Here is a 22,121-nt window from a genome sequence, read left to right as displayed (position 1 = left end):
GTGCATTTTTGAGCATGACACCATCAGCCGAGAATTCATTTGCGGCACATATCTCTATTCGCGTCGCGTGTCACTTTTGATTACGAGCAATTTGATGTTGATCACCTCAGAGAGAGAGCGGATTAAATTTATTTTTAAAAGTCAGCATATATCTTACGGAATCGATCATTGATTTCCTGAATACCGTCATCAAATCAATGACTCCATTCTCATTACTGAGTCATCGATAAGTTAAAAAGTAATAAGCGAAGCACTCATCATGTTCAGCTTCTGAATTTTACGATTAACATGAGGTAATTAACAGTCCTCAGTCTTCTTGGATCAGCGATCATCAGCTGTGTCTCTTTCGGTAAGGAGGACTCACATGTAAGGTAATATGTACTAGATAAGCAAATCAGTTACGTGTAATTGGTAGATATTTCTTTACAAGCTAATTTCCTTTCATTCAAATCGGTAGCTTTTGAGACTTAGATTAATTAACCTTTCTTGTAAACAATAATCTTTATCAACGTTCGGCTTCTGCTTTGAAAGTGTATAAATTCTGTTAGCACGGTTTCGCAGATCTCGCCACGTGTAAGCCCTCGAGAAAGTTAAGAGAAGCATATTATGCACGTTTTGAAATACGTCTGGTACTTCACTTTTTCTTTTATCCACGAGTAGGAAACTTGTAGCATTTGTGGTAGAATAAATTTTGGACTTTATAAGAAACATTGTAGATATTTAAAGAACGATTCAAGCTCTCATGACATAATCAAAATTCAGTCGGGAACCGTGTAGAGCAAAATAGGATAAAACTAACGTAATGAAAATAGAAGTTTTTACCCTCTTGTAATTTTATTTCAACACTCTTGTAATATACTTGACACAAGTATTTTCATTTTTTGATTCTTTCAATATCAGTTGAAGAGCAAGTCTTGTAATGGCAAGTGTTCTGAAAGAGGATTAAACTTCAACTATAATTTATTATTATTAATATGAGAATAATTTTTATTCTAAATTACGGCAAATCTTTTTAAATTAATGTCTACCGACTTTCAATGAACAGAATTATGTAGATGGAATATCAACTTGCTTTCCGTGATTAGGCAAAGGTGATATAAACTCAGTAGCTAGCTCTAAATCCGAAAACGCGGCTCTATATCGCCGTAAATGTTACATACGGCGTTACGGTAATTTTTGAGTTAATCGGTCCAAGTAAGACTGGTATCGCCATTAAACCACATTTTCACGGGTGCGAAAACTTCAATAACAAAATATATTCCGTACTTCAGTGACCATCCTCACATCAATGCAAAGACAACTCCCCTTAGAGAATAATATTATTGTAGTGGGTAAGTAATTAGATACCGTAAGCCAATGTGTTTATCGACACTCTACAATGCTGGCTTGCTGCATTTCAATGTCGTTGCGTTAGTACTTCTTGGCCAAATAATTAACAGAGTTACTATTAGCTTCTGGAAGCTTTTAACTCAACCCGCTGATGCTATATTTGGGGTCTTTAATAACATATTTAGTAGATACTTTGGTTACAACTGTTTGTCACGGCTGAATGCATTTTTTTAAGAAGTAGTTTTTCGGAAGGCGTGTATTCCTCTAACTTTGAACTTGCGATTAATTTAGGTAATGTATGAAATAAAGAGTTACATATTCCTGAACCACAGCTAATAACTGCAACCGGCAGATGTTATTTTTGCAAATGATGTTTCTTTTCGTTTCCACGAGAGGGCTTCGATCTGTTCCTACTAAATTAGTTCAAACGTAATTTCCCAGAATACACATTTAACAGGGGTGATTCTGTCACCAGTATTTCACATTCAGTTAACCGATTTTTAGCAAACTCTTTGTACATGCATCAAAGCAAAATAGCTTGAAAGCAAGAACAATCGGAACTCGAAACAAAGATTTTGTCGTGCTGAGCGATTTTATGATTGTCGGTCTATTTTTCAAACGTTTGATTCGTCGAATGAACTCATATTGTAGGTTTTAAAAGAATAATACGCTAGAAGTGAACGACGTTGAGTAAGACGAAGAACCTCACATAGAAGCGTAATTCATAACAGCATCAGTTCAGTAAAGTCAAGATCTCTGTGTGATGAGAGTCTTAAGTTCGGCCAAAACTGAAATACGAAGTAGAAGTTGCATTTCGTGTCTTAAACACATTCCTAAACTAATTCAAGATGATGCAAGCATAAATTGTGTACAGTTTGTATTGTAAAATAACCCCCTTCCCACATAATCCACAGACTCAACTATAAACGACAGTTGTCCAATGTACCAAGTAGCATTTGATCAGCCCTTCTGCCTTGATGGGTAAAATTTCGGCAGGAAAAAGATAAATCTTCGAAGCGTAATACTGCCTTCGGTTTAAATTCAGGCCAATTCAAGAACGGAATTTATTCCATGACAGACTGAGAATTCATACGAACTAATTAGAAAAGATAGCTGAAAAACGTTTCTGTCAAAACGTGTATGGTGGTTATAAAGAGTTTGATTAAGCAGTAACTCAGCAACCATCTCAGAACAGTCTCAACTGGTAAGTGCCTCAGCACCAGCTTGTCTTTGAACTTTCATGATGACATATGAAATTTCTCTCTCTTTTAGGCCATTGATTAATTTTAGTCACTAAATTAGTGTTAAGAGAATTAGAAACAGGTAAGCCAAAAAATTATTCCGTTTTGAAAAGTTTCTTTCAGCAATGGATTAAAAAAATCTACAAAACATGAAAAAACTAACATGTAGTGATATTATTTTTACAACAACGCTTATCTTTAAATCCATTCTATGTTTTATAAATTAAAATTAAAGAATAAGTGAGGGCGAAGATTCACAATTTCATTTACATTACATGAAGATTTGAAACTTATCTATTAGAGTAAATTCTCCCGAAGTGTTTGCGCCTGATTCACCTCGTAGTAAACGAAATCTTTGAAAGATAAAAAGGTGAACTATACATTTACAACTTTTAAAAATTATTTTAACATTGATTCTGTGACTAAATCAATAATGGATGAGCTTACCCAAAATATGTAAATTAAATATTCACACCTCTTAATTTCTGCCTATAAAAGAGGAGAAATTGAAGGCTGTGTCCTTTGGACGACAAAAGTATATAACAGCATAGAACCTCGATCAGCGTGTCACTATGTAATGCAACTCGATAGATTAACTTTCAACGGAACTAACAATATCCTATATGTTTGAAAAGAATATGAATCAAAATACCGTTGCGTGTGACCGACTCAGTTAGATGTTGTCTGTAAAGATGTAAACCGAATAAAATATCCTAAGACTGGGCCACGCGGGGGCTCTTAAGTTCTGATGTCCAATTTATGTCTGTTTGTAGCAAACTGAGAAAAACGCGTCTTTTCTTAATAAAAATGTTTTGGTCCTCGATGTGATACGCAAAAAAAAGGAACCCTTTTTTTCGTGCGAACAAATTCATCTACGCCCTTCAAATTTACATCTCTGGTTTTTTATCACGAAAGATTGTGATAAATAACTTATGCACTTTTACATCTTTCGCTTTCATGAAGAGTTAGTGAGATCGTTTTCACTATCGACTCTAGTCTGAGAAAAGGATAGCTTATTTATTTTCTTTCCAACTTGAACCTATCTATTAACATGCATGCATTCGGCATATGAGTGTAGACATTTACCTCCGTTTACAATTATTTAAGGTTTTATAAACGAGTTATGCTTCACCACACCTAACGTTTTTACGGCAGGTGATGATTAAAGTATGTTAATTCTATCGGTTCGGTGCGGTGTGAGAAAAAGAAAGTATTCATTTTACTTTGCTGCGTTAATGAAGGACAGCACCTGCATATTTTTATCAAAATTAAAACCTATTCTCTATTTAAAAAAGTCTCCAATGAAGAGTGATAGCTGTTAGTGTGGACAAATTGTAAAAGAGGCAGATGTCAGAGGAATTGCTTGAATCGAGAGCGAAGACGATATTGCAGTAAGAAAAAGGTATGGTACTTTTTTTTTACAAAAGAAATATGATTTGGGACTCAGTAAGCAAGCTGATGCGTTGAAAATGTTTAGTGTGTTGAATTTCAGATAATCTTAAACTGGATGGATGTTTCAGTTTCATTCGGTTGTAAATCAAGATTGTTGAATTGACTATCAGGTCAGGGAGGTTTTCCTCACGGTGGCATTTTTAGCGGAAAAGTCCTTAACTTTGCTAAGGTTATCTTGAGAGTGGTTACGGTAGAATTCTTCTTTTTCGGTAAATTTTTAATGAGTTCTAGGCCTGTGTATTTGTTTTCATGTGGTAAACTCGTAATGAGAAATTTTTTTCACGAAATTTTTTTTCTTACCAATAATTTACAAACAATATTTTGTTTAGAGTCTGGTAGACTCTTCTTCTGCATCACCGCTTTTCTTGTCCTCGGAGATGGTGAAGCGGGTATGCTAAGTTTTTCGGCAACAGAAAATTTACCCTGTTGAGCTGCCTCTTGAATAATTCATAAGAAATGACTCTTGATGACTCTTATTTGACTGCACAGAAAGAGAAAAAACTGACACAAGACTTGGAAGAGTTCCGATATTTTACGAGGAGACCATAACTTTTGTTTCTGGGCATGACCACTATTCTCAAACAAAGTGCATTGCGTTTATCGTTAAACAGAACTTTACGCTGAGAAGCGGTAAGTGAAGTAAAACGTTTCACTTCGGAAAAAAGGTTTAACAACGCCCCTTACTGTTGTGGAAAAAAGCTAATCTTTGTTTCTTATTCATAATTCAGTCAAGGTGAGGACTTTTGAATTTCTGATTACTTCAGTTTAACAGAAAAACTGAGCCAAAGGTCGGGTAAATCTTTCATGACACTTTTTTATTTGATAAGGCTCTATATCATTCGGATGCATTGGTGATCATATCCGGAGATGGAAATGCAAGAATTAGGAAGCCATGATGAATCAGAAATCGAACATGAGCGAAACGCAAAAAACATGTTCTGCTCCCTCATCAAGGACTTTTGTGACTACACATCTGCGCATGGCCTGGGGAGGATAATGGCGGCGACACACTGGGTGCGAAAAGTACTCTGGATCATGCTCCTCTTGGTTGCGATGACGATTATGACGATTCAAGTGAACGTTTTGTACCAAAAATACCAAAGCCGGCCTCTGACTACCTTGGTCACAGTTGAAACAGCCTCGGTATACCATTTTCAATCTATTTTACGAAATTTTTAATATTGTTTCATTAAATGTAAGAATGGGACCTCAAAGGGACACTGGAACAGAATCGTTAAAATTATATCAAGCATGCACGAAATACGATAAAATACGAGCCACTATGGTTCCACGCTCTGAGGATCAGAAGTCTAAACATAGACAGCACCCTCAATGCTATATTTTATTTCATAGTGAAAGAGGCGGGAATGCAAACGTTTCTCTTTCAACAAAAAACCGCTCTGGCGAAAAAAAGTGATTGTCTTTTTGCCAAGACCTCTTTAAAGCGCTTCCCCTCGGTACCAAGGTTATCAAAATATCGCCTCTTCCTCTGTAGTGTTCATAAATCTTTTTTAAAATATGCTCTCGCCTATGTTCGCGTTATCAGTTTACGGTCTCATATTGATTATTAAAACATGTCTCAACTTTCCCGCAATTAATTTCATATTTTGCAGAGCCTCCCATTTCCAGTTGTTACGTTCTGCAACTTCAATGCTCTCAAAAATGATTCTCTACAAGCTGCTAAAGCAGATGGAATGGATATTTTCAAAAACCTCTTCACAAGTGAACTTGGTAATGCTGACAGATAATATAATTGTTTAGGAAGTTATAGTTCCGCAGATAAGCAAGCACAAATCTACTACCAAAGTCTACTTTTTGAATAACTCGGTCACGAGAATCTACTGATTTTCCGAATTCTACCGGAGTATGTTTCTTTCCGACTTGTAGTTTAACACATGTTGAATTAATCGCATTGTAACATCATGAACGACGTAGAGACATTATTGGCGGACATGGGTATACATTTCTGACTGATGTTTTTTATCGTGTTTATCTGCCGCTGATTCAGCTAAAAACATCTCAAGTAGCCAGAGAAGACGACGATCAAATGATCCTGCTCCAACTCTAGAAAGCCTCGCTGATCAGGAAGGTTCAAGTTATGATTCTGATGACGATGATGACGGGAACCTTTCTTGGGATGACGACGAAGAGTTTCAAGATCCGTTTAAGAAAGACCCAACCTTTTTAAAAAATGAGCAGCTAGCGGTTCTTATGGCTAAGGAAGATCTTAGACTTTTAAGCATGATAGGTCACCAATTTGACGATATGGTTTTGTCTTGCACTTACAGGGGTGTTCCATGCAAGTAAGTTGTACGTTAGCTGTTTTCGCTTACGTTAAAGAGCAATTTGCAATTGAGTTTCGAAAGCCATCCTGGATTGCTGGTTCAGTTTACTTCACTTCGCTCCGTGATTGGTCTAGAAAATTGACGCCACTATCTTAACCAATCAAGATAATCAAATACAAAGCTAATACCAGTCCCAACTTGACCGCTTACTTTTTCCCGCGCCTCTAGCAGGTCACCATTGGTAAATGATGACTTCGACCTTTGTTCTGAGAGGTAGTTGTGTTCAATTTGGTTTTTGTTTTTCGACAGTCAACTGAAAATTGCCCTAATATCATTTTCGTAATAGAAGACTTTGATATTGGCAAAACGTTCGAGAACTTCAAAAAGATATTTAGCCTAGAACTATTACGCATATTCTTCTACCTACATTTCGAACTTCAGAAAAATTGTTTCAGTTAAGTTTTTCAAGGCAAAAATGATTTTACCAATCCTCAGAGCAAAACTAACAGGCAGAGAAGGCAAAACGCAGTTTGCACTCTGACCAAATAAGATTCACATTACCCCTTTTGTTTCAGGAATTTCTCTTCTGTTTTTTGGAATAAGTTTTGGCATTATAAGTATGGCAACTGTTTCGTATTTAACAGTGGAAAAACGAAATCAGGGAAGGACGCACCCATCCTAAAATCCAACAAACCAGGACCATCTCATGGTAACGTCAAGTCAATGATTTCCTTATCTCCTTATCTATATGGTACCATCTAGTTGCAACCTGTACATTTACGCAAGAAGTAAACCAACTGAGGAGGATTCAAGCTGTCATATTTGATTCACGAAGACAGCACGGAAGCGAGGAGTGAAAACGAATTATTTGAGGGAACCTTAAAAATTGATTGACTATCATTTTCTCTCATTAATGCCTTAACGACATTGGTGAATTTTTAAGTACTTTCAAGTATCCTTGATTTGCAGACTGCGCACGTGAAGATGGCGACCATATTAGCGGGCGCGAATGTTTATAAGTGCCACCAGAGAGTAAAGAAGTATCTTGCTAAAGAATGGTGTATATCTTTACATTTACGAGCTCCTGTGAAACTCGCTGACAGGTGTTGCAGAACTTGCATCATTTCACCTGCCTATTATTTCCAAATAATGATAAGAATGTTTATGCTACTTTTTAGGACTCATCTTGGAACTTAACATAGAACAGGAAGAATACTTGGGACAAATGAGTCCAGAGGCAGGAATTAAACTTGATATCTCTCCTCATGGTGAGATGCCATTTCCACTGGAAAGGGGCCTGAGTCTTGCTCCAGGATACGCTACCATGATTGGAATGAGGAAGGTAAAGGAATTCAGCAGCCCGATCGGCCAGCAATGACATTGGTAAACAAAGTCGGAATGAAGGATCTTTGCGGTTGGCAATGATCTCAAGGACAGCACACGCCCACGAAAATGAATTTGGGGAAACTAAGTACATTGGTCTTAGCTTAGTTTTTTAATGTTATTTAAAACATAAATGAAATATCAAGTGAAGAAATGATCCTCACGTGTAAAGTGTAGTTCAAGCAAATACAGATAAGACGCCTGAAAATTTTCAGATCTCGATAGGATACGAACCCGAGGGCATTCCAACCAACTGAGCAACGAAGCCGCACGTTAAGAGTGAGGCATTATAGTGCGTTTTTCGTTTCCGATAAGAGACCTGATTACAATTAAAATCAGTGAAATTTACCTAACTAAAATTGTGTAAAAAAATTATTCTATTATTAATAGGAGGTGATAAAGAGAGAGGATCCATTTCAGAGCAAGCGATGTTTGAAGGAGGTCACCAAAGATGATACTAACTTGTATACAAAGCATTTTGGAGCAGTATACTCTTCAACGGTACATTGCTGTTGTCTACGTTATTATATTGTCGCTATATGTCTGTCGTTCTTTCGTTTAAGCACCAAAATCCTCTAATCCTATTCGTTGTCTTAAAATTCATCCCAGGCATGTAGAAAATCCTGCTTGGCGTACAATCAGCTCAGAAAGTGTCGATGTATGCAATACCAATTTCCAGGAAGTTCCAAGTATGGTATCTGTAGCGTCATCGACAAATCAACACGTAAGACTTCACACAAATTTTTTAAGTTATATTTTTTTTGGTAGTTTTTTCAAATACCTCTTATTAACTTCAAACAAAATTTTGTCCTTTGTCCAAAGTCAAATGTCTCAGCAACGTCCAGAAGATGTTTAAAGAGAACAACTTGAATTGTACTACATCCTGTCCGCCACCTTGCAGGTAAAGACAACTAAAATTACAAGAAATGTCCAAAGCAAGTCATAAAATTCAGGATATTTTACATCTTTAGGAGTTACAATTTTCTTTTGGGACAAATTACTGCACAAAGTTATTGCTTATAACTACAACGTAAAAGGCAAGTTGAAACAAAAAATTTAATGCAATTATCGTTTCTGACACTCTCGGAAAAAGAATGCTATAGAATGCGCTTCTCGATCGTTTTGTGTCCCATTTTTTGCACTGGACTGAGAGAGAAGGAGGAGGTGCCTCCCCTCTCCATTCTTCCTCCTTTCTCTGAGAACACTATCAACAGTAAAAATACCGTCATCTTAACATTTCCCATTGTTGAGTTTGACGATGTACTCTTCTTAGATGTTTCGCCCGCCTAATACCTTGGCTGCCCGATAAAAGAAACACAGCGAAAGTTGTGTTTATAACGTATAGAACTTAAAACTGTTGATGTAAATATCCTGATACTCTGATCTTCAATTTGTTTTCAGAGAAGAAGGCTACAAAATGAGTTCTTCGTTTGCTCTTTGGCCATCGGAGAAGTATGAGGTACAGCTCATGTTTACTGATCATTTTTTGGATGATATTAACAATATTAACGTTCTTCAGCCCTTAATAAGTTTGCTATAATCCACTTATAGCCAATCTACGAGAAGGCTCTGCAGAAGGAATATAAAATTTTGTTCACTAAGAGAGGATCATCTCACAGGTAAATAATATTCATATCAAACGATAACCGAAGCTCCTCCAGGATAGCCACTTTAACGAAGTAACTGTTGAGATAGGGGGTTCTTTACAGAATGATTTAAACGTATTTAATAATCTTAAAATCCAGTCAAAATTTATTTATTTTGATGAGTTCTAAAATAGTTGTAGTCTTTTTTAACTTTTCTTTTCAATCAAACAGAAAAAATGTTTGCAAGTTACAAGTCTTCTACGAAGAACTCAACTTGGAAGTGATAACGGAACGGCGGTCGTATGAGGTATGCATGTTAATGAATTAGACGAAATAAGGAATTCTTACTCCTGACGGCAGTCGTCAAAGGCAGTCATGTGGTAATCTTAATAAAACATGCCAGTCTTTTTTTTTTAACGTTGAGGTTGACGAACCTGGAAAATTGATAACGAGTGTTTCTGTTCTTTAACAGATTGAAGATTTTGTATCAGACATTGGCGGTCAGTTGGGTCTGTGGATTGGTTTCTCCGTGCTGACTGCAGCTGAGTTCTTAGAGCTGTTCATGCTCATATTTCACGCAGTCTTCAAGAACTGCGGGGCCAAGAAGACGCAAAAGTCAAACCACATCCATCAGGATATCGTGGCCTAAACAGACAAAGCTGTGGAATCCCCTAGCCTGATAATTACCAATTCAAAACCACATTTCAACGGGTGTACATCTTTGCCACGATGGTGTGGAACGCTTGATTACGTGATGTGAAACAAGACTTCCTTATCCTTATTTTATGGTTTAAAAAGAGAAAAACTCTTGTTATTGGTTACGACAAGGTGTCAGGGGAGAGCATTCTATAATAATTAATTCACTTTGTGTTGTGAAACGATAGCATCGTTGCTTGACTTTTTTTTCGTTCCGTTTTGTATTTCTGTGTTGATTTTCGGATTTTTTGAACGTATCCAATGCAACAGTTTCACTCATATATTTAACTTAAAGATAGAAGAGAGAACGTGTCTTTTTCACACAAAAGAATATAGTTTCCGTTACCGATTAATCGTCACACGAGGCACTGTGCAAAGCTTTTTCAGTATGTGAAGGTATCAGGCTGTAGCTATTTTCAGTTCCTTTCAGTTCGGTCTTGCCTGTTACAACCCCATAGTTTCTTATTGCATACTGAAGCATCGATCATACTTAGAATTACAGAACCTTGTCTTCCTCCTTCAATGCGACTTGAAGGTCTCTCACTGAGTGCTGTGCTACAAATAGTAAACCAGGAAATAACAAAATATAGGTCGCTTGATAATTTTAACTTAGTCACTGATATCGCTCAATTTAATAACAGGTCAGTTATGTTAAAAAGTGATGACTTTCATTGCTACACAACCCACATTCTCATTCAATTGTTTTGAATAAAAAACCATCTTTCAGTTTGATATCAAGTTAAGTTGATGTTTTTATTTACATGTGAGTTTCATCCGCAAGGACCTCCCTGCACATGTCTTCACTGATCCCAGCCAGTCGAACATCGATCAAACCGAACCGATGAATCAGTTTTGATCAATTTGATCAAGTGCCGAGATCATAGATGTTGCCTAGCTACAGAGCAGTCACAAACAAATGGGATTAATAAAAACAGAAAAACAACACGTACGTGGGTGGTTCTTCCGTGACGCAGATATGCTCGTTCGACCACACTTCCGGAGAAATATTCTCACGTAAATCCTTACCACCTGATTAGTTAGGGGTTCGGAGAAAAGCGCGAGTAAGCAGGTAGACTGCCAGCTTGTCTTGATCAAACAGGCTCCTTGCTTTGTTAACGACGTCCTATCAATTAGAACAAAAATTATTTCTCCAATTCTCTGAAACTTCATTATTTGAGGAAAGAAACCTCGCAACTGAATCGAAAAGCACATCCAGGTCTGTTGAAATAACGGAGTAAAATTGGAGGATATTCAATTTTCTATATGTAATTCTTCTTCCAGTAGCGATTAAACGTTGTTGCTTTTGACCAGGTTGATTTTCACGGTGTAGTCTCACCGACCAAGTTTCCCTGCACGTTAACAATGGCTGCCTGTAACATTGTCTAACGTTAACGTTTGTCACTTGTTATTGCTTTACTGTGATAATTTTGTTTTCACTCTTAATTGAAGAATCTTAAAAAACAGTCATAGCTTTTATCGGATAACACTCCATACGAACAGTTATTGATTACTGTCCCATGACGTCAAGTAAACTTTTTATACACAGATCTGGAAACTGAAACACGCGATTACTTCATAGATACTTTTGATTTAAGTAGCAATCAGAAATTGAAACTGGTCAATAATCTATTTTAGCTGGCATAAAATTGTACACAACCTGTATTTCCACTGCGAATTCACTTTTCAGGCTGTGCAAATAAAAGAGCTAATTATGCAGTTCAGACAAAAACTATTTACTATTGTTCACAACCTATATTTCCACTGCGAATTCACTTGTCAGGCTGTTCAAATAAAATCGCTAATTATGCTGCTCAGACAAAAACTATTTACCCCTCAACATTTAGGAGGCGTTGTAGTAAACATAGCAATTTTAATTTTATTGTTTCTACATGTGCGGTTTTTGTTATGCAAAACAAGGTCAATAACTAGGGTTAGTAATATATGCAACGACATGTTTAGCATAGAAATGGTGTGGAATGTTTTGACGTCAGTGTTTTCTTGCCCTTGATTGCGCGCATTGGCCCAAAGATTAGATCACTACACGATGAACGAACGACGGACCGCTGTAGGAGAAGCCCACCGAATACCAATCGTTCACCTGTGCTCGTTGAAAAAGAGTTCTTCGTCACGACGTACATCACCAAGGAGCCGATATACACCGTAGCTGTAATCAATCAGAAAATTTACTCCACTCGCACGCCGAGAGGAAAAGGTTCTCAGGTAACCAAGCTTGAATTTATTGCATTTTTTTATTGTGTTATTTTACCAACAACCGTGCCATTCAGAGTCTTTTAACCGCCATCTGTACATACACTTGTTTGTTAAATCGAATGTTGTTGTGGAGTGGGTCGCTGCTCTCGAACATTTTCAATTAGTCAGTTCAAAGCGAGCAGTGAACAATAAACTGCCGATTAGTCCCATTGCTAAATAATCTGTTGTTGGTTTTGTATTTCCGATTGGCTGCATGTTCTTTGTTCACCTGCGGAACATATCATTTTATTTCAATATCTTCTATACTACTGAGGAGCAAACTGTAAGCGCTATAAGATGCTGTCAGTTGTTCATGCTTGAATGAATTAACAGCCTGAGGTTTCACAGATCTCATTTTACATTTGAGTGAAGAGCAAACTCCTTGACAAAAATGTCGACTCAACTTGTGCTTTAAAAGCAACAATAACAAGAGTTTGAAAAAATTCTCACCAAGCCAAGAATTTTCCCGTGACTGACGCGAGAGTACCTGACTTTAGATGACCAATTACACTTTGTAACATCTTGTCCTGAATATCCAAGGGAAATATGGGGTGTCTGTAAATGTATAACCGAAAAAACGGAAATCATTGTATTTTCACCATCACCAAATGACACCCGTAATTTTGACACAGTCTTTAGAAAATTATGAACAATTATTTTTAAAAATTAATTTTTCCCGATTAATTTCTTTTCGAGGCTAATGTCAACACAGGCGACGGACAAATACGAAGGGGCCAATATGCTTACGAGCTAGAAAACTCGCTTGACAGATTTAAATACTACTCTCAGTAATTAATGTGAAAAAAATTTATTGGTTTTGAGATTCAAATTTTTTTTAAAGTGCAGAAAAACCTTTAAACTGAAATGAAATATGTGGTTTACGGAGTTGGGTTCAGTTTTCAAGTAATTGTAAATCTTATCTCCCTCACATGTTCAAAGTTTTCTCCTTATCTCATGCGAGAGTTCAAAACTATCAATGGTCACCAAGCTCGTTGGTAACTTTAGAAGGCTTTTGCAGTTGAGTTAGCATGAAAACTGACTGTCCCAAAACAAATTTCGCAGGAATCTGACAATTCCTTTTAGCATCAATGGAAAACATTTAATTTTGCAGAGTTAATCAACTAGTGATGGGAGATAAGGGTCAATCCTCTCGGCTTCAGTTCTTCCTTAATGGAAGTGAAATGTTCGTATATAATGGACTACATTATCATAAGTATGCTGTAACCTTTGTTTGATTTAGTCAAGTCCTCCTCCTTAATTTCCTTTTCAATATCATTTCCCACCATGTGATAATTTTGTACAAGCTTGTATATCAACACTTAAAATTCTAATTCGCAGAAAGCACGCTATTCGGCCGAGAATCAAGATAATGAAGATGCATTACCCACATGTACCACTGTTGAATTGTTGTGTTTCACTTCTTTAATACGCGATTTTTTTCCCGTTTGATCGTATCAGAAAAGCATGGGTCGTAAAGCTATTGATCTGATACTGTCTTTGCTTTGCACCATCTCCATAGGATCTGGATGGGCCATAACGTATTGAGCTGCATCTGAATGTATTAGTCAAAGATTGAAGGCTATTCTTAGCAGATTAATAGTTTAAAATACTCTTCCTTATCATTAATATAGCGCAAAAAGGAAAAGTTGGGTTGATATTGAATAAAAAAAAGGGGATCTCAACTCATTCTTTGTGTCAGCAATTAATCACGGAGAACTTAATTATTATTAGAGCGCTGAAAAGCAGTGAGTTGGTGTACATGCTGAGAACTTTGTTCAGTTTAGATTGTAAGACAATCCAATTCGGGTTCATTGGAGACTAGCTTACTGATCACCAACAATAAGTGTAAAAATATTGACGCTATGCTGGTTTGGTGAGCGTCAGACACTTTAGAATGACGTTACTGCCCAAACTAGACTTCATTTTTACTATCTGCCATCAGTAATTTGCACTTAGTGTACTTGATTACCTTCATTAATCATAAATAGTATATTTTTTTTTGGTTCAATGTTTCAACTGTCCAGTGGTTTTCTTGGTCTGGTTTAAGGATTAGAGGAAGAGTATGCAATGTCTGGCTTTTTATCATCGTTTGTCGCTGGTACAAAACGTTCTGTTTTTTGGTGTGTCCGGCTAAATGCTCACCAAGGGTCGAAGCAATGTCTCCTACATTTGTTACTAGAGTACTTCCAAGAATTTCTTAGCTGAGAGGATTTTGCCTTCAAAAACTATCAAGAGAACAAGTGTTCACTCTGGTTACGGTGTAACACGCTTACCGTTTGCGATTCGACTGGTTTTCATAGTTGTACCATTCAAACATACTTGTGGTTTCAGGTTCGACCGATTAATATCATTATATTTTAATGCTACAATCGTGGAAACCTCTAGTACACATAATTGGCCTATAGCTGTTTGGGGACTCTTTGCAAATATAAACTCTACATGTATAAAAAGAAACAGCCTGTACCCTTGCAAAAAACTGAAGGCTTATTATAATAAATGTACATCGGCAGAATTCGCTCATAAGAACTCTTCCCTGAAGCAACAACAGCGAAAAAGGAGAGGTACGCTTTCAAGCTCCTTTACAGGTTCCAAATTTTATCACTTTGTTATAGGTTTAAGATTAAAAACTCGTATTAGTTTGTAGTCATTTGCATTTGTAAAGATATGAAATGAAATGTCTGGCCGCGGAACGAGAAATACATTATTGTGCTATTTTATAATAGTTTTTGGTAAATCTACACATGTAACACAAAAGTAGAATTCTCTTCAACAGCATGATATAATTACATGACTTCTTTTTTGTAACAAGTAAGAAATTATTTTTCGAAATGAATAGAAAAACTAAAAGGAAATCTTCTTTTATTGCAGGTCGACCACATCTAACACGTATACCTAGCTCCTTGCTACAATTTTCTGTATTAACGAATTTGTAGCTTATTCGGTTTCAAAATTCGATTTGATATAGTATTAAGAATTTGTAGGGGATTTGGGGAATTTGTAGGATCAGAGAGTTACTGCATTCGATAAATATAAATTTTAAATTTATGATTCACAGGTGAAAACATAGCCATGAAGACGATAATATCCTCCAATTAAAATAATTTTGAGAGCGTATTGATGAAAACTGTTTTGATAAAACAATGGCAACTGTAGGTGATTAAGACCTGGTTACTTGAATAATCATCACTGCTAAATACGAGAAACAAATTAATTGCATAAAAGCTTCATTTCTTTTCATCATATGCAAATTGACTCTAAATGTATTGAGCCTGCACTTTCAAATAAGAGTCATCTGCTTATTGTTAGCGTTTAAAACATTAACATAAGATTCTTCATCCTACATCACGAGATCTAAACGCTGAAAGACGACTGAGACTGGGAATAACTTTTTAAAGACCTGCAGGGATATGTAGATGCGCCTCTCGCGCAGGTGGTGCAAACATCTAATTTTTTGGGCATCAATTTACCTTTATGAATTTTCATAATATTCCAGAGCTCGTTGGTCTTGCTTTGATCCATGCTCAGAGGATAAACCAGTGACGCCGAAATAGTGCTTGGCATGGAAAATACAAACCCTTTTCAACGGAAAAACGATTTTGAGATGTCCGTCAGAGGAGGAATCAAAGCAGCTGGTGAAGACGTCAGCCAAGATATAACAGATGATGAGGACAAAACGTATTCTATACGACATTTGATTCTGGACTATTGTGAATACACGTCTGGCCACGGTCCACCGCGCATCATCGCCTCAAAACAAACAATAAGAAAAATATTTTGGACGTTGTTATTTCTTGCAGCATTGGCGATGTCTTCATGGCAAATAAACACTCTGTTTAATACGTATAAGGCAAGACCGCTGAGCACTCATGTCTCGATAAAACATGAAACGGTGTGTATATCTCTTGCTTACCCGGGCTCTAAATTTTTAATTCCACGGAAGACGCAAGCAGTGACTTTGTGATCATTGAGAGCAAGCCTAACTTCATGCACTTATCATATCATTGAGTTGTATTCTTGAGGCAAAACTCTCACTCACAGTAAGTCAGGAGTAAAAATGGAGACCATAACTGTTATGAAAAACTCACAAAATATTTAGGATTAGCACTTAAAGTTTTTCATTCTGTTTTGCAATTTTTAGTTGATTAATATTGGAGAGGTGCTCACTTAATCGACGTGTTGAACGTTTTAGCACCGCTTTTTCACCAAGTTCACTATTTTTTAACATCTTCTTGTTATGTTTCCAGAGTCTTGACTTTCCTGTGATTACAATTTGCAACTTCAATGCTGTGAAAATTGGTAACATTGAAAATTTCCCTGAGGAGCTGAAGAAAGATATTCAAGCAGAGACTACCAGTAAGAAATATGTGCCCTAAACTAATAATAACATCACTTTACAGCGCCCTGAACTAATCACCTACAACAAGTGTAGATTATAGAGGGCATTGTTCGCAGGATGGCAATTTGAGGTATAAACAGACATCGCTCATTTTGCGCTGTTCCACTTTTATGGTAAACGGGGCTCCGTCTCGAATTTTTAAGCTTCGATTTTAAGTTTAGCATTTTCATATTGATTTCTAGACCCTTCTTGTTTGATGTATTTTGCGATCTCATTATCATTATCATCAGTATTATTATCAACATTATAGGCTCTAACCCACCGACACGAGGGAAGAGAGCAGTAAACCAACCCTCCTCGTCCAATAGTCCAAATAACCTTGACTTCTCCGAAGAGGAAGAGGAAGGAATTGAGAACCCGGATGATCTGGATGAGGATTTTAAGAATAGGGAGCAAATGATAATGATAATGGCTGAGGCTGGTGTTGAAGCACTGAAACCCCTTGGTCACCAGTTTAAAGAGTTTTTCTTGTCGTGCAGATACCGCGGAATCTCGTGTGGGTAAGTTTAAAGTCTCCCATTAAATTTGCAAATGAAGAATAAGAAGAACTTTTCTTATTCAAATTGTTCAAAGTCACGTTTTGTCCGTACGGGTTCGTGGGACAAATCTGCCCAAAAAGCTACTATGACTAGTTTCTCTTTGCTCTCTTGTCTGGCTAAGGCTGAATTCTTAAAATTCAGTTCGAATGCATCACCTGAAAATGACAAAATGACCTTTGGAGCGTTATATTAGCTGTATTGTATCTCAAATTAACAGATTACCTCAAATTAACAAATTAACTCAAATTGACAAATTAAACAATTCACACTGCAGCAAATAAAAAGCATATTTTCTTGATCTGCATTGTTATCGGAGTATTTGTTTTCTAGAAATTTCGCGAGTTCCTATTGGACAAGCTATTGGCATTATACGTACGGAAACTGTTATGTTTTTAACGCTGGTAAAGATAAATCAGGAAACAGTGCTACAGTGTTGAAGTCTAACAAGCCCGGCCCATCGCATGGTAAGATAGCTGTTTAACTGAATTTATATTGATTATTTTAAGGCAGAAAAACTCTGAGCTCTTATTCCTTTACTTACGCGTGAGTAAAATGCACTAGGGAGCATTTCTAAAGACTGGTCCGAGGGAAATCTCTAGAAACAGAGCCCAGACACGATCCCAGATGCATTATGGCTGTAATTTCGCTAAGCAATGTGACCAAGAACGAACGGCATTTCTCGGCCCTAATTGCACTGACCAGGAAGCCAAATGCCAGCAGACTCAAGATAACGATCACGCGAATTTTAAAAATATTGAATTAGTCATTACATCCAATTAAGCACATATAGTTATAACTGTCTATGACATGAAAATAATCCGTTATAATCTGTACTGGAAAAGTTTACAATTTCATTTCCTAAAAAACGTCAATTGAAAAGAAGTTGACTTAAGAAACTACGTTTAAATGGCTTAAATGGAACAGCTTCTTCTTTCAGGACTAAACCTCGAGCTAAATATTGAGCAAGACGAATACATTGGAGCCTTCACAGAGGAAGCTGGGGTAAGGATAGACATATCGAATCAAGGAGAAATGTCGTTTCCTCGCGAGAAAGGACTCAGTGCAGCTCCAGGATTTGCCACGTCAATAGGAATAAGGAAGGTGGGAAACTCTCGTCTAAATTTGTAATCAAGTATTGTGATATCGATTATCTCAGAGAATTTGCAAGGAGGGCTCGTTTTCAGGCAAAACTCGTTCAACGAGTTTTCGCCCGCGGCTGCCTGGTGGATGGTGCGCGCGCTTGAGTTCAGTTCCAACAGCTCAGATCGTAGGAGTTTGGCTTGGTCATTGTGTTATGTTTCTTGAAAAAGACACTTTACTTTATCTGTGCTTCCACCAAAGAGTATAAATTGGTATCTGCCGTCTTTAAGATAGGCTGGACGATAAATTGAGAGGGCTGGGGCAGGCAGGGGGTAAGGTAAATTACGTTGGTTTTAAGACCTCCGGCGATAAGGGCCACACGGCTTTTTGTGCTTACTCCTTTTTATCAGATTAATTATCAACCTGACCGTCGTTACCTGCTATTGAAGTCATAATTTCATTAACAGTAACTTTTTAAAATTTTTCATTATAGGTAGAAATCCACAGAAAGGATCCATTCACCAAAAAACGATGCCAAAACAGCTCGAGTCTAAGCGACGCAAACCTCTACAAACATAACTTTCAAGTAAACTATTCAGCCACGGTGAGAAAAAAAAATAGAACATAGATAAGGTGGAACAGTAAATTTTTACTAAGTACAATAAACCCTTAAATTAGCATCTATGTGAGACGAAGACTGCGCTCTCACAAATCGTATTCCTCAGGGCGCATTCAGATCATTACTGAAAATATAGAAAATAACCATCGTGTATCGTACCCCTGTCAATTCGATTACATTTTGAATTCCCGTTACTTTTTGTATACGAAGCAGCCAGGGTTACAAAATGATGGCTGCTAGCTTGACGTCATCATCGTCGTCATTACCATTATCATCTTCATCAATCTCATTTTAATCATGGTCATTATCATTACTCATACCATCAAGTTTTTTAACCTCTCACCTCGCTAAAAGAGAACTTTGGTTGAAAAAAAAATTTAAGTACTTGAGCAGATCAACAGCAATCAGTTTAGCAAAAACAACATAAAACGACAACATACATTTCTGGCTGGCATGTCCTGATCTCAGGCTTATTATAGCTTGGCAAAGTTTGATTCATGACCATCTATTCACTAATTTCGGATCATTCGTCCCACACAGGCATGCAAGGAATCATGTCTCGCTTATAATCAGAGAAAAGAATGCAAATGTATGGAGTACAGATTTCCTCTTCCTAATGATAAAACCCCAGTTTGCGACATCCTAAATAAAACAGTCGGTAAGTATCGATGAACTAAGCCTTTGAGACATTCACTTTGAGGCAGTAAGATAGAATGCCAAACTTAATGATTTCTCTAAGATTCTTCGGCTAGAGTCATGTGTCAGGCAAGATCAATCACGTTATCGTAAAGGCAAATTTGTGGCAGGCGGAGAGGGGAATCCTCTTTGAAGGTAATCATCTAGCCTTTGGGGAAAGATGTTTGACGAGGGTTTAACAACCTAACAATGCAAACAAACATTTTCATGGAAATATAACGTTATAGTTACAAAAGGATCTCAAAATTCCTCAAACTGGAATCAGTGGCGGAGATTGGAGCCAACTACAAGTTCTTAATTTAAGACAGTGATATCTCTGTGCATCCAAAATTTACAACAAGTGAGTTCTGTGATGTAGGAGGTATACATAGGTTACCAGAGAGAGGAATAGGAAGAAACCATTGATAGGAATGATGACGTAGTTTTTTTATAACGAGGTTAATGGCCGATTTGTTCAATTGTTTTGTCGTAGTTGACTGTCTCAGCAAAGTACAGAAGGCATTTAAACGAAATGAATTGAACTGTACATTGTCATGTCCACCACCCTGCAGGTAAGAGATGAGAGATTCCTAGACAAAGCGTCAGTCAATTTGTCAGTCAACCATTCTCTCAGTCAGAGTCAGTCAGTCGGTCAGTTCGTCAGCCAGAGTGTTAGTCAGTCATTAATTAAGGCAGTCAATCAGTCAGTTAGTCAGACAATAAGACACTAAGTCAGTTAGTCAGACAATCAGACACTAAGTCAGTCAGTCGGAGGGTCAGTTATTCAGTCACACAGTAAGCTAATCAATCCAGTCTCTCCGTATGTCAGTCAGTTGGTCGGTGAGTCATACTCTCACTCACTGTCTGTCTGTCTGTTCGCCAGTTGCTCAGTCGCCAGTCAGTCATTCAGTCAGTCAGTCAGTCCATCGCGTGTTCAGTCTGTCTGTCAATTCGTCACTGGGTAAGCGATTGTGAAAGTAATCATAGGCGTATTCTTGCATGGTTTTTCGTAGGGAGAGTATATTTCAGCTCACATCATCATTCTCAGCCTGGCCTTCCAGTGGTTACAAGGTTTGTAAACAGTTCTTAAAATTCTATGACTAAGTGGAGATAATGTTCGTGTGACGTATACCTTCCAGTTTGGTAATTTGAGCTTATAGCGGCCACAATTGGAAGCGCCTGACACACTCCTTAAAAAATGTGTCTTTTTGAATATCTAAATTTTGTTGTCCTAATTTCTTCGGTTTCAGCCTTTCTATATTGACAAGCTCAACTCGCAGGACAAATCTCATAACCTCGATATTAATTCAAATTCAAGGTAATTACCCTCTTTTTTTATTTATTTACCAAAATTACTTTCATCCAAATTTAAACAGAGCATCTCTATTGGCCTGTGCTCAATTGTGTTCACAATGTAGAGTATTGGGGCAAAAAAATATATATAATATCGATCTTCCACTGCTTGTAACCATAGAGCATCGTATTCAAGAGGAAAGGAAAACAGTCGAGGAAAAATGGGATTTTTCGTTCTTTCCATCATCCATATCCAATTTTTCCTTGCATGTCTGCAGACATTTGTACTAAGAGAGTCTCATAAAAGATAAAAACAACACCGCCACACCGAATGAAACTAAGTGATGCACGTGCTAGAGCATAATTAGTACCATGGACTACATATAAGATTAACACATGGACTCCACAAATGATTTATTTCCAGTAATCTTCGCTCCAATGTTTTGAAGCTAAACATATTCTACGAGGAACTAAATTATGAAACCATTACAGAGGAAAGATCTTACGAGGTATGCTTACATTTCTTTGAGGATTTTGCACTAATACTGAACACGTAGTCATCAACATCTTTTCAAGCCAGTTTGCTGACCAGTGTCCTGTTTTATCCACAGCTGGCCAATTTTGTGTCTGATCTCGGAGGGTCCCTTGGTTTGTGGATTGGAATGTCTGTTCTATCGTTTGCGGAAGTCCTGGAATTGTTGCTATTGATCGGTTACGCGCTATTTAGGAAATTTCGAAGAAAGTTAAACGGAAAAATACGATCATCTTCATTTCATGGCAAAGGAAAAGGCGTTGTTTGAGAAGTCATCAAAGACGCTTGGTGGAATAACATAGTTATGAGTTAATGATAATTTAATAGCTGGATTAAATAGAGCAAAGTATATGATCAATCTAACAACTATTTAAAAGAAAACTTGTTTCAAGTGTCAGATTGCTAATAATTACCTAAGATGCCTTCCAGTTATTTATATATAAAAAAAGTAATTGTTAAATTATATGCAATCGTACGCGTTAGAGTAGAGTTTAATTAAAAGAGGAAAAGAACAACAACCAAAGTTACAATGATAACAACGAAAACCATAACAAGAAACGAAGAAATAAAAACGACGAGAACGGCACCGTTTGATTTGAAAAATAGAGGTCCTGCCAAACCCCCGCTATCCATCAAAACTCCTCTTCTCCTTTATCCATTTAGCAATTTTCTCATTCATAAATTTTTATTTTCGTCGTCAAATTAAAATACATTTACACTCAATTTTGTTATTCCTTTTTTCTTTCGCGTAGTTGATGGTCATTA

The 22,121-nt window shown here is 37.1% G+C and overlaps 2 protein-coding genes across 6 annotated transcripts; both read left to right on the top strand.

Moving 5' to 3' along the window:
- Positions 1 to 176: 176 nt before the first annotated feature.
- Positions 177 to 10,635, top strand: LOC131790396 (acid-sensing ion channel 2). Of its 5 annotated transcripts, XM_066166171.1 has the most exons (15): positions 177 to 371; positions 3,866 to 3,972; positions 4,512 to 4,652; positions 4,850 to 5,165; positions 5,636 to 5,753; positions 6,031 to 6,325; positions 6,883 to 7,016; positions 7,486 to 7,649; positions 8,081 to 8,191; positions 8,300 to 8,414; positions 8,513 to 8,591; positions 9,092 to 9,149; positions 9,242 to 9,309; positions 9,508 to 9,583; positions 9,749 to 10,635. In XM_066166171.1, the coding sequence occupies exons 4-15, from the start codon at positions 4,890 to 4,892 to the stop codon at positions 9,923 to 9,925; spliced, it is 1,671 nt and encodes a 556-aa protein (XP_066022268.1). In that variant the 5' UTR covers positions 177 to 371; positions 3,866 to 3,972; positions 4,512 to 4,652; positions 4,850 to 4,889; the 3' UTR covers positions 9,926 to 10,635. The 5 variants fall into 5 exon arrangements, with proteins under 5 accessions (XP_066022268.1, XP_066022266.1, XP_066022265.1 ...); XM_066166169.1 differs by having other exon boundaries at positions 177 to 349; positions 4,512 to 5,165; XM_066166168.1 differs by lacking the exon at positions 4,512 to 4,652.
- A 1,329-nt stretch (positions 10,636 to 11,964) lies between these two features.
- LOC131790395 (amiloride-sensitive sodium channel subunit alpha) lies at positions 11,965 to 22,117 on the top strand. The gene is made up of 13 exons (XM_059107604.2): positions 11,965 to 12,192; positions 15,716 to 16,111; positions 16,467 to 16,575; positions 16,869 to 17,118; positions 17,488 to 17,621; positions 18,095 to 18,258; positions 18,731 to 18,841; positions 19,397 to 19,514; positions 20,025 to 20,103; positions 20,545 to 20,602; positions 20,782 to 20,849; positions 21,249 to 21,333; positions 21,436 to 22,117. Exons 2-13 carry the CDS (start codon positions 15,782 to 15,784, stop codon positions 21,622 to 21,624), a joined length of 1,695 nt encoding a protein of 564 aa, XP_058963587.1. The 5' UTR covers positions 11,965 to 12,192; positions 15,716 to 15,781; the 3' UTR covers positions 21,625 to 22,117.
- The last annotated feature ends 4 nt before the right edge of the window (positions 22,118 to 22,121 follow it).

This window comes from Pocillopora verrucosa, chromosome 4 (assembly GCF_036669915.1).
Source record: "Pocillopora verrucosa isolate sample1 chromosome 4, ASM3666991v2, whole genome shotgun sequence".
NCBI lineage: Eukaryota > Metazoa > Cnidaria > Anthozoa > Scleractinia > Pocilloporidae > Pocillopora > Pocillopora verrucosa.
The sequence above is the reverse complement of the archived record's forward strand: the minus strand, read 5'-3'. Positions and strand labels throughout refer to the sequence as shown.